A 12939-nucleotide genomic window follows, 5' to 3' on the forward strand; every position below is an offset into this window, starting at 1 on the left:
ATGTAGATGTGGACGGTAGATGGTAGATGTGTATGGTATATGTATATGTGTACGGTAGATGGTAGATGTGTATGGTAGGTGTATATGTGGACGGTAGACGTGTATGGTAGACGTGGACGGTAGACGTGTACGGTAGACATGTACATTAGATGTGTATGGTAGATGTGTACGGTAGATGTGTATGGTAGATGTGTACAGTAGATGGTAGATGTGTACGGTAGATGTGTATGGTATATGTAGATGTGGACGGTAGATGTGTATGGTAGATGTGTACAGTAGATGGTAGATGTGTACGGTAGATGTGTACAGTAGATGTGTACAGTAGATGTATATGTGTACGGTAGATGTGTACAGTAGATGTGCATGGTAGATGTGTACGGTAGATGTGTACGGTAGATGTGTACGGTAGATGTGTACGATAGTTGTGTATGCTAGATGTGTACGGTAGATGTGTACGGTAGATGTGTACGGTAGATGTAGATGTGGTAGATGTGTATGGTAGATGTAGATGTGCACGGTAGGTAGATGTGTACAGTAGATTGTGTATGGTAGATGTAGATGTGTACGGTAGATGTGCACGGTAGATGTGTACGGTAGATGTGTATGCTAGATGTGTACGGTAGATGTGCACGGTAGATGTGTACGGTAGATAGATGTGTATATGCTAGATGTGTACGGTAGGTAGATGTAGATAGTGTACGGTAGATGTGTATGTAGATGTAGATGGTAGATGTGTAGTAGATGTGTACGGTAGATGTGTACGGTAGATGTGTACGGTAGATGTGTACGGTAGATGTGTATGGTAGATGTGTACGGTAGATGTGTACGGTAGATGTGTACGGTAGATGTGTACGGTAGATGTAGATGTGTACGGTAGATGTGTACGGTAGATGTGTACGGTAGATGTGTACGGTAGGTAGATGTGTACGGTAGATGTGTACGATAGTTGTGTATGCTAGATGTGTACGGTAGATGTGTACGGTAGATGTGTACGGTAGATGTGTACGATAGATGTGTACGTAGATGTGTACGGTAGATGTGACGGTAGATGTGTACGGTAGATGTGTACGGTAGAGAGTAGATGTGTACGGTAGATGTGCACGGTAGATGTGTACGGTAGATGTGTACGGTAGATGTGTAGGTAGATGTGTACGGTAGATGTGCACGGTAGATGTGTAGATGTGTAGATGTGTACAATAGTTGTGTATGCTAGATGTGTACGGTAGATGTGCACGGTAGATGTGTACGGTAGTGTGTATGTAGATGCTAGATGTGTACGGTAGATGTAGATGTGTACGGTAGATGTGTACGGATATGTGTATGCTAGATGTGCACGGTAGATGTGTACGGTAGATGTGTACGATAGATGTGTATGATAGTTGTGTATGCTAGATGTGTACGGTAGATGTGCACGGTAGATGTGTACGATAGTTGTGTATGCTAGATGTGCACGGTAGATGTGTACGATAGTTGTGTATGCTAGATGTGTACGGTAGATGTGTACGGTAGATGTGTACGATAGTTGTGTATGCTAGATGTGTACAGTAGATGTGTACGGTAGATGTCATGCTGTGGATTTCAGAAGTCTACACAACCTGTGTTCCTGTCATCAACACTGAGCCAACGCACATGGCAATGCATGTCTATGGAAGTTAAATGTATATACCGTAATGAATACATACTCTACAGCATGGAGCCTCTGATCGGCCGTGAGGTCCTCGCGCTTTTTACACATACCTGGAAACCGTGGAGACGTAGGGATGAGAGAGATATCGTTTTTTTCAACCCAAACATCAAAAGAACAAAGACAAAACCACAAGATGTTGTAAGAAAACGAAGAAGAGGATCCCTTACAATCCCCTGGACATTCCTTACCATCATGCACTTGGAAAGCTAACATAGTGGTTTTCTGGGTAATTATCATCAACGGCCTGAAGGGAGGAAACACAATATTTAGTTTATAAAGTCGAATGCTCACTGAGGACATTAACAGGGACAGAAATGGAATGTGAAAAGCATTTCATTACAGCCTAACTGTACATGAGGAATACATTATCACTCATTCTTTGGTGCTTTTCATTCAGACGTTCACATAGAATAACCTCTTTGTTGGTGTGACACATGCAGGAACACACACACACACGCTCTGTGCGAGAGCATGGCATGCACTTACAGAGAGAGAGAGAGTGTGTGTGTGTGTGTGTGTGCGCATGTCCTTTGTATGGTTGTGTTACGTGAGCTGTAGACACTGACTGGCATTGTCAGGTCAAGAACGTTGGCATCAGAGGATGTGACACACAGACACACTATTAGGGAATGAACCTACATCCCATGCTACCATGCTGATCTTAAAATATATATTTAACTAGGCGAGTCAGTTAAGTACTAATTATTATTTACAAATGACGGCCGACACAGGCCAAACCCTAACCAGGATGACGCTGGGCCAATTGTGCGCCATCCTATGGGACTCCCGATCACGGCCAGTTGTGATACAGTCCGGGATCGAACCAGGGTCTGTAATGATACCTCTAGCACTGTGATTACATTACATCACTACTATGCTGATTGATTCTAGAACCCATCTAAAACAACCAGGTGTTCTACATTACATCACTACTATGCTGATTGATTCTAGAACCCAGCTAAAACAACCAGGTGTTCTACATTACATCACTACTATGCTGATTGATTCTAGAACCCAGCTAAAACAACCAGGTGTTCTACATTACATCACTACTATGCTGATTGATTCTAGAACCCATCTAAAACAACCAGGTGTTCTACATTACATCACTAATATGCTGATTGATTCTAGAACCCATCTAAAACAACCAGGTGTTCTACATTACATCACAATAGAATATCACAATGTGTTAACACAAATACACCGTATTTCAATGTGTATGAGATTGGAGGTTATAGTCTAAGCAGGCACAGTGAGAAACAGGGCTGATAGTAGCCAGATGGACTGAGAAAAAGCAGAGCAACGGACGTGAATGGAGCATCAGATCCCAGTGATGGTGCTGTCTATCCAGTCAACAGCAGTACAGTGTGATTCAGCTCATTCACCATTCAGCCTGCCTGCAGTCTGCAGAGAAAGCACAGTTTGTTAGCGAAGGTTAGCATTGATTAGGGTTAGGAATAGCATAGTTAGCATAGCATATAATAGCATAATTAGCATAGCATATAATAGCATAATTAGCATTAGCATTGGCAAAGAATAGCAACAGTATAGCAAGCATGGCAGCGGCAGGTACTGTTAAACTAACTGACTGTTTTATCAGCTGTATTATTTGTTTAGGGCAGTGCTTCACAATCTCTGCAAGAACCAAGAAAACCTGCAGATAACAGACAGAAACTAACCAGGGGGGAGTGGCAGATTCAAACATATATATGAGAGAGAGAAAGAGAGAAAGAAGGAGAGCGAAGGAGAGAGAGAGAAAGAGAGAGAGAGAAGGAGAGAGAAGGAGAGAGAGAGCATTGAAGCAAAGTGAGTGAAGGAGAGAGTATTGTTGAAGGAGAGGAGAGAAGGAGAGAGAGAGATGAAGAGGAGAGAGAGAGTTTGAAGGAGCTGATGAAAGAGAGATTTGAAGGAGAGAAGGAGAGAGAGAGAGTCTCTGAGAGAAGTGAAGGAGAAAGAGAGTGAATGAGAGAGAGAGAGTGAAAGAGAGAAGAGAGTGAAGGAGAGAGAGAGAGTGAAGGAGAGAGAGAGAGTGAAGAGAGAGAGAAGGAGAGAGAGAGTGAAGGAGAGAGAGAGTGAAGGAGAGAGAGAGTGAAGGAGAGAGAGAGTGAAGAGAGAGAGAAGAGAGAGAGAGAAGGAGAGAGAGAGAGAGAGAGAGAGAGAGAGAGAGAGAGAGAAGGAGAGAGAGTGAAGGAGAGAGAGTGAAGGAGAGAGAGTGAAGGAGAGAGAGTGAAGGAGAGAGAGTGAAGGAGAGAGAGAGAAGGAGAGAGAGTGAAGGAGAGAGAGAGAAGGAGAGAGAGTGAAGGAGAGAGAGAGAAGGAGAGAGAGTGAAGGAGAGAAGGAGAGGAGAGAGAGAGAAGGAGAGAAGGAGAGAGAGAAGGAGAGAAGGAGAGAAGGAGAGAGAGAAGGAGAAAGAGAGCGAGAGAGAGAGAAGGAGAAAGAGAGCGAGAGAGAGGTGGGAACAAATAAATTAATCTAGTAAAACATACAAATCTAGAAAAAAACTGAGGTTAAAGAAGGTTGAGACTGAGGAAAAAAGTGAGTTGGATAGTGCTGTTGTCACTGTGCAGATTAAAGCAGTGAGTCAGCTGATTCAGTACGGACTGAGGAAGCTCTAATGCAGATCCTTATCTGTATTCTGTACCATGTAAAAACACAGTCCATGAAAACCTCAATAAACACTAATTCCACAATCCAGTAATCAGTGTTGTTCAAGATCAAAGACGGAGCGAATCGAGACCGGGAGGGGGACTAGGGGTCCGGGACCGAGAGGGGGGGACTAGGTGTCTGGGACCGGGAGGGGGACTAGGGGTCTGGGACCGGGGGGGGGGGGAGACTAGGAGTCTGGAACCGGGAGGGGGGACTAGGGGTCTGGGACCGGGAGAGGGGGACTAGGGGTCTGGGACCGGGACCGGGACCGGGGGGGGACTAGGGGTCTGGAACCGGGAGGGGGGGACTAGGGGTCTGGGACCGAGTCTAGACCAGAACAATGAGAGTCCAATTCAAGACCATCATAGTAATTTGGTCAATTCTCCACCATTATAAGAGTTGAAAATGTCCAGTATTGAATTACTCCCCTCTGGGCGCAGGTAAAGGGCACCCCTCAGCAGGAAAAACAGAACGAGACAATCATTTGTGCCAGGTGTGATATCCCTCCTAAATAGCTCGGGGAATGTTCCCATTGACTCTGTAAGGCCAGCAGGCTGATGTTCCCATTGACTCCATAAGGCCAGCAGGCTGATGTTCCTATTGACTCCATAAGGCCAGCAGGCTGATGTTCCCATTGACTCCGTAAGGCCAGCAGGCTGATGTTCCCATTGACTCCATAAGGCCAGCAGGCTGATGTTCCCATTGACTCCGTAAGGCCAGCAGGCTGATGTTCCCATTGACTCCGTAAGGCCAGCAGGCTGATGTTCCCATTGACTCCATAAGGCCAGCAGGCTGATGTTGACCCATAAGGCCAGCAGGCTGATGTTCCCTCCGTAAGGCCAGCAGGCTGATGTTAAGGCCAGCAGGCTGATGTTCCCATTGACTCCGTAAGGCCGGCAGGCTGATGTTCCCATTGACTCCGTAAGGCCAGCAGGCTGATGTTCCCATTGACTCCGTAAGGCCGGCAGGCTGATGTTCCCATTGACTCCGTAAGGCCAGCAGGCTGATGTTCCCATTGACTCCGTAAGGCCAGCAGGCTAGTCTCTTCTTCTTTATTTCAGGTTTTATTTCTTATTTCTTACTATTATTATTTTTATTGGTATGTAACTGTTATGAAAGTTGTTTTGTCCATTTTGTTTTGTATTTAAACATCACTTTAAGTGTGTTTCCCCCCTGGGGACAATAAAGTCAGTAAAGTAAAGCTAAAGTGTGTACATGACACTGGAACACAGTTTCCCCCCTGGGGACAATACAGTCAGTAAGTAAGTATTTCTGTGTTCATATTTCAGAACAACATGAGGTTGTAGACATTCAGTATGATAAACAACAACAACATGATAAACAACAACAACATGTGGTGGTATACATTCAGTATGATAAACAACAACAACATGAGGTTGTAGACATTCAGTATGATAAACAACAACAACATGATAAACAACAACAACATGTGGTGGTATACATTCAGTATGATAAACAACAACAACAACATGAGGTTGTACACATTGATAAACAAAACAACATGATAAACAACAACAACATGAGGTTGTACACATTCAGTATGATAAACAACATGAGGTTGTACACATTCAGTATGATAAACAACAACATTAGGTTGTACACATTCAGTATGATAAACAACAACAACATGCGGTTGTACACATTCAGTATGATAAACAACAACAACAACAACAACATTAGGTTGTACACATTCAGTATGATAAACAACAACAACATGAGGTTGTACACATTCAGTATGATAAACAACAACAACATGAGGTTGTACACATTCAGTATGATAAACAACAACAACATTAGGTTGTACACATTCAGTATGATAAACAACAACATGTGGTGGTACACATTCAGTATGATAAACAACAACATGATAAACAACAACATGATAAACAACAACAACATGTGGTGGTACACATTCAGTATGATAAACAACAACAACATGATAAACAACAACAACATGTGGTGGTACACATTCAGTATGATAAACAACAACATGATAAAAAACAACATGATAAACAACAACAACATGAGGTTGTACACATTCAGTATGATAAACAACAACAACATTAGGTTGTACACATTCAGTATGATAAACAACAACAACATGCGGTTGTACACATTCAGTATGATAAACAACAACATGAGGTTGTACACATTCAGTATGATAAACAACAACATGATAAACAACAACAACATGAGGTTGTACACATTCAGTATGATAAACAACATGAGGTTGTACACATTCAGTATGATAAACAACAACAACATGAGGTTGTACACATTCAGTATGATAAACAACAACAACATGAGGTTGTACACATTCAGTATGATAAACAACAACAACATTAGGTTGTACACATTCAGTATGATAAACAACAACATGTGGTGGTACACATTCAGTATGATAAACAACAACAACATTAGGTAACCAACAACAACATTAGGTTGTACACATTCAGTATGATAAACAACAACAATATTAGGTTGTACACATTCAGTATGATAAACAACAACAACATTAGGTTGTACACATTCAGTATGATAACCAACAACAATATTAGGTTGTACACATTCAGTATGATAAACAACAATAAACAACAACAAAAGGACAGTAGGTTGTAACATTCAGTATGATAAAGGACAGTGTAACATTCAGTATGATAAAAAAACAACAGTGTAACATTCAGGATAAAACAGTGTAACGTCACATTCAGTAAAGGACAGTGTAACGTATTAGGTTGTAATGTCAGGAGTAAAGGACAGTATAACAACAGGATTAATGTCAGTATGATAAAGGACAGTGTAACGTCAGGATTAATTCAGGAGTAAAGGACAGTATTAACGTCAGGAGTAAAGGACAGTATAACGTCAGGGTAAGGACAGTAACATTAGGTCATTCAGTAGTAAAGGACAGTGTAACGTCAGGAGTAAAGGACAGTATAACGTCAGGATTAAAGGACAGTGTAACGTCAGGAGTAAAGGACAGTGTAACATCAGGATTAACGTCAGGAGTAAAGGACAGTATAACGTCAGGATTAACGTCAGGAGTAAAGGACAGTGTAACATCAGGATTAACGTCAGGAGTAAAGGACAGTGTAACGTCAGGATTAACGTCAGGAGTAAAGGACAGTGTAACGTCAGGAGTAAAGGACAGTATAACGTCAGGATTAACGTCAGGAGTAAAGGACAGTATAACGTCAGGAGTAAAGGACAGTGTAACGTCAGGAGTAAAGGACAGTGTAACGTCAGGAGTAAAGGACAGTGTAACGTCAGGAGTAAAGGACAGTGTAACGTCAGGAGTAAAGGACAGTATAACGTCAGGAGTAAAGGACAGTGTAACGTCAGGAGTAAAGGACAGTGTAACATCAGGATTAACGTCAGGAGTAAAGGACAGTGTAACGTCAGGAGTAAAGGACAGTATAACGTCAGGATTAACGTCAGGAGTAAAGGACAGTGTAACGTAAGGAGTAAAGTAAGAAGCTAGGTTTCAACAGGCGATAAGATATTACTGTGTCGTGAACAAGTGTCAATACCTGGTGAGGCAGTTTTATCCACTGACTGAATGGGAGCTGATAATTAGGAGTATTTTTACTCTGCTGGTCTCGGAAAGAAATGACGAGTCCTCGTTGTCAGAGTCAAGACAGAGTAAAACAATGTTTCCAACAGAGACAAAACCAAGACACTCAATATGTAGTCTGGAGACCGGTCTGGAGTACTGCCAGTAAACCTGTCTTGATCTGGAACAACATGGCTACTTACCCAGAGAAGTCTGTTGAGAGGATCCCATAGTTATAGATGAAGACTCTGCTCACCTGACACACTGCGAGGTAGCTGACGGCCATGATCATAGTATACCTGGAGGAGACATTTAAATCAGATCGAGAACATGTAGCTACAGAGTAGCATCCTACATCCCACCATTCTGTAAACTTCTGGCTCTTCTTTGGACACTGTTAACTAACCTCCAGACGAACTTCAATGCCAAACAACTCTCCTTCTGTGGCCTCCAACTGCTCTTAAATGCTAGTAAAACTAAATGCATGCTCTTCAACCGATTGCTGCCCGCACCCACCCGCCCGACTAGCATCACTACTCTGGACGGTTGTGACCTAGAAAATGTGGACAACTACAAATACCTGGGTGTCTGGTTAGACTGTAAACTCTCCTTCCAGACTCACATTAAGCATCTCCAATCCAAAATTAAATCTAGAGTCGGCTTCCAATTTCGCAACAAAGCCTCCTTCACTCATGCCGCCAAACATACCCTCGTAAAACTGACTATCCTACCGATCCTTGACTTTGGCGATGTCACTTACAAAATAGCCTCCAACACTCTACTCAGAAAACTGGATGTAGTCTATCACAGTGCCATCCATTTTATCACCAAAGCCCCATATACTACCCACCACTGCGACCTGTATGCTCTCGTTGGCTGGCCCTCGCTTCATATTCGTCACCAAACCCACTGGCTCCAAATCATCTATAAGACTTTGCTAGGTAAAGTCCCGCCTTATCTCAGCTCACTGGTCACCATAGCAACACCCATCCGTAGCACGCACTCCAGCAGGTATATTTCACTGGTCATCCCCAAAGCCAATTTCTCATTTGGCCGCCTCTCCTTCCAGTTCTCTGCTGCCAATGACTGGAATGAATTGCAAAAATCACTGAAGCTGGAGACTCTTATCTCCCTCACTAACTTTAAGCACCAGCTGTCAAAGCGGCTCACAGATCACTGCACCTGTACTTAGCCCATCTGTAAATAGCCCATCCAACTACCTCATCCCCACACTGTTATTCATTTTCTTTTTTCTTCTTTCAACCCCAGTATCTCTACCTGTACATTCATCTTCTGCACATCTGTCACTCCAGTGTTTAATTGCTAAATTGTAATTACTTCGCCACCATGGCCTATTTATTGCCTAACCTCATTTGCACACACTGTATATAGACTTTCTATTGTATTATTGACTGTACGTTTGTTTATTCCATGTGTAACTCTGTTGTTGTATGTGTCGCACTGCTTTGCTTTATCTTGGCCCGGTCGCAGTTGTAAATGAGAACTTTTTGTCAACTGGCCTACCTGGTTAAATAAAGGTGAAATAAAATAAAATAAAAACTCATATTTAATATGTAATTCAGATTGCGAACATGTAGCCACAGAGTAACATCCAACATCCCTCTATGCTAATAATGAGTGGCGCTTTCAATGAATGAAACCCTTTTCATGTTTTAGTCTGGTAGTTCCTCATCTGCATACGGGAGAAAGATCAACTACGAGGTGGAATGGATCGTGTTGATCTTAGCAATCACCTTCAAGTACAACTGGAGATGGACAGTACACACACATGCTGTATGGTGAACCATGGTCTTTCAGCACACAGTAACCCACAACCCAATGACCCATCTTTCTTTAACTGGAGTGGGCGAGGCCATGGGCGATGGCACAGGGAACAATGCCGTCTCTATCTAGACTCCTCCAAGGAATCCCTCATGGAAAACCTCATCAGTGTTACTGTTCTGTTTTCTACCTACATTCATCACATTCCAGGACCTAAACACAGACAGACACAGACAGACAGAGACAGAGACAGACAGAGACAGAGAGAGAGAGGAGAGAGAGAGAGAGAAACAGACAGAGAGACAGACAGACAGAGAGAGACAGAGACAGACAGAGACAGAGAGAGAAACAGACAGAGACAGACAGAGACAGACAGACAGAGACAGACAGACAGACAGAGAGACAGAGGAGAGAGAGAAACAGACAGACAGACAGACAGAGAGACAGACAGACAGAGACAGACAGACAGACACAGAGAGAGAGAGGAGAGAGAAACAGACAGAGAGAGACAGACAGACAGAGACAGACAGACAGACACAGAGAGAGAGAGGAGAGAGAGAGAAACAGACAGACAGACACAGAGAGAGGAGAGAGAGAGAAACAGACAGACAGACACAGAGAGAGGAGAGAGAGAGAAACAGACAGACAGACAAAGAGCAAGACAGAGACAGAGAGATATAGAGACAGTCTGGTCCAGCTACCACTTCCTATCTAGCTTAACTTGTCATCAACATGTTAGCAAAGAAGGACCCATGTGGTTAAGATGTTATTACAAGTGTCTGCATGGGAGACGTGGTGGTGTGTGTTTACCTGTGAATGTTGTGGATGTCAGCTGTGACCAGAATCCTGTAGCAAACCATCACCAAGATGGAGATATGGACTGCATACCTGCAGCGACCAAAACAACACAAAACAAATGATAGGTTACTGTTAAAAACTGGGTGATTAGGACTAAACTGGGTCCATCTGTTATAGTGTCCTCCATTCAACAAAGTGACCCGACCGACCATTGTTTTAACCTGTATACCCTATAATCTAACCAGTGCACCAGAGTGATCCTTACCAGCCAAAACAGAATATGACAAAGGAGAGGCCAAAGAGTGTGGCGACGGCATGACGGACCACGGGGCTGGAAAACTGAGGGCTGAGGTAAAGACGGAACCAGAAGGATGCACCAAGGGCAAACACCTGACATGCCAAGAAGTTCACCTGCATCGGAGACATGACGCCCCCAGACATGAGATATTGACAAGACTCTACATACATTCATATTGTGTGTTTTTGCCTTAGGACAACAGAATCTTTCAATTCTATTCTGTGTTTAGTTTGGATACAAGCAGAATATCTCTGTAATGTAATGTGTGTAAATGCCAAGTCAGATGACCAGAATGTTGTCATGTCATTCCAGAGTTATGGCAGGACAAGACACTTAATATGATCATTTTTACATTAAAATAACTGACTTTAAGCCAATCGATTTTTTTTTTCTCACATTTTGGAAAAGTGTAGATTACCTGATCCAATGGGAATCCAAAGAAATCGCTGACTGGAAGCAACCATTTGGAACCGGTAGTTTTAAACGAAGAGGTTGTCAACTCGTCCATTATGCATGGTAAAGGTTTGAAGTCGCTCCTCCGTAAAAAAAAAGAAGAAAGAAATAAATGTTTTACCAAAGAAATAAATAAAGCGCTTCTACAATCTCATTGCTGTTCATTGATTGAAATACATCCCGAGCATTTATGCCGACTCAAGAAAAACTCCACGTCCTCTCTGTGCAGTCGTAGTTAACAACAATATGCTATTGTGACAGTTGGCAAATATACGAGAATTAGTGCTGACCGCTAATATAGCCAGTAGCCTACCAAGGCGTGGTACAGAGCTGTCAGTTGTATCACGGACTGAGGCAGGAGCAACAGGAACAGTAGGTGGCAGATGGGATGGCCCCCTCCCCTCTAATAACTCGACATTATCCCACCTACTGATCTAGTTTCTGAACGTTGACACAGTTGTGTTGAATGTTCACAAGGAGTAGGTCGCAGGGTTGGGGGTGTATTCCAGACAATTCAGGAAGTACATTCAAATTGGAATGTGGTTTACTTTCTGAAATGACTGGAATTGAAATAGAATCCCAAAAGCTAGTGGTCCAAGGTTATTATATATATTTTTATTTTTATATTCGTTTTTATTGCTATTCGTTTTTTTTTTTTTTTTACTTTGAATTCAGTTTAATTTAATTTAACTTTCAAATCTGATTTGATCGTTTTTATTTAGTTTAAGTTGTATAATAAAAAATAAAAAAAAGTTTGATATTAATTAGTTTCAGTTTCAGTGATAGAAAGTTTTTGTCTTAGTGGACTGAAAGGTTGTATCGTTTTTGTGACGTCACTTCTTCCAACTTGGGAGGGGAGGGGGGGGGGGCAGTAATACACAAGATGTGGGTCAAGTCATAGGTCAGGTCAGGTTATCCCTTCTCATTCCACATCCCTTTTGATTAGCTGAGGTGATTTGGTCAAGTGTGAAACACTCTGTCTAGAAACAATTGATCATTGATTTGCTATACGGTTTTGGAAACATTGAACACTCCACTTAATTATCATTCAAAAATAGCTTTACAAATACACACTTTACTGTTTGTTGTTTCATCACAGGTTTCCACAGAGGTTTAGGAAGTAACGCTTCAAACCAGCAGATTGGTTTTGTCCCCTCCGAGTTTAGGATGTACCACAGCTTCAAACCAGCAGATTGGTTTTGTCCCCTCCGAGTTTAGGATTAGCTCAAACAGCTTCAGCAGAAGTTTAGGATGTGCTTCAGAGGATGCACAGCTTCAAACCAGCAGATTGGTTTTGTCCCCTCCGTAACACAGCTTCAAACCAGCAGAAGTTTAGGATGTTAAACCACAGATTGGTTTTGTACTGAGTTTAGGATTTCAAACCAGCAGATTGGTTTTGTATTTGCTCAGGGAATATCATTTTGTATTTGTAATATCATTTTAGGGGTGATATGAAAGTAGAATTTCTGCGCTTTCCAAAAACATATTGCATGCGGTTGATAATTAATGGTCAGACAAAGCGTGGAGACAGTTGTACACTTTGACCCCGCTGTGGTCAATTGTTAAAATGAGAACCCTGTGACCTTACGGCATTGGGCTCTCAGGAGATTGACAGAGGTATGTTCTTCATTTGCGCTGTAATTTCAAATCCAGAAAATATGAACAATGCATTTGACAGCTTCATCAATGGCTGAACTTGTA

General features: G+C 42.4%; 1 protein-coding gene across 3 annotated transcripts in view; it reads right to left on the reverse strand.

Annotated features, from left to right (window-relative positions):
- Positions 1–11710, reverse strand: part of mboat1 (membrane bound O-acyltransferase domain containing 1) — a 27261-nt gene extending 15551 nt beyond the window's left edge. Inside the window, exons 1-7 of one of the 3 annotated variants that reach the window (XM_042317763.1) lie at positions 11552–11708; positions 11204–11321; positions 10753–10898; positions 10500–10577; positions 8111–8206; positions 1876–1931; positions 1683–1737 (exon numbers count right to left, since the gene is read on the reverse strand). In XM_042317763.1, coding sequence (XP_042173697.1) covers positions 1683–1737; positions 1876–1931; positions 8111–8206; positions 10500–10577; positions 10753–10898; positions 11204–11293 — 521 coding nt within the window. In that variant the 5' untranslated portion in view covers positions 11294–11321; positions 11552–11708. Of the gene's footprint in view, positions 1–1682; positions 1738–1875; positions 1932–8110; positions 8207–10499; positions 10578–10752; positions 10899–11203 lie in introns of all 3 variants that reach the window. The other 2 variants (XM_042317764.1, XM_042317765.1) reach the window with 2 other exon arrangements.
- Between the last annotated feature and the right edge of the window lie 1229 nt (positions 11711–12939).

Source organism: Oncorhynchus tshawytscha, unplaced genomic scaffold (assembly GCF_018296145.1).
Source record: "Oncorhynchus tshawytscha isolate Ot180627B unplaced genomic scaffold, Otsh_v2.0 Un_contig_2087_pilon_pilon, whole genome shotgun sequence".
NCBI lineage: Eukaryota > Metazoa > Chordata > Actinopteri > Salmoniformes > Salmonidae > Oncorhynchus > Oncorhynchus tshawytscha.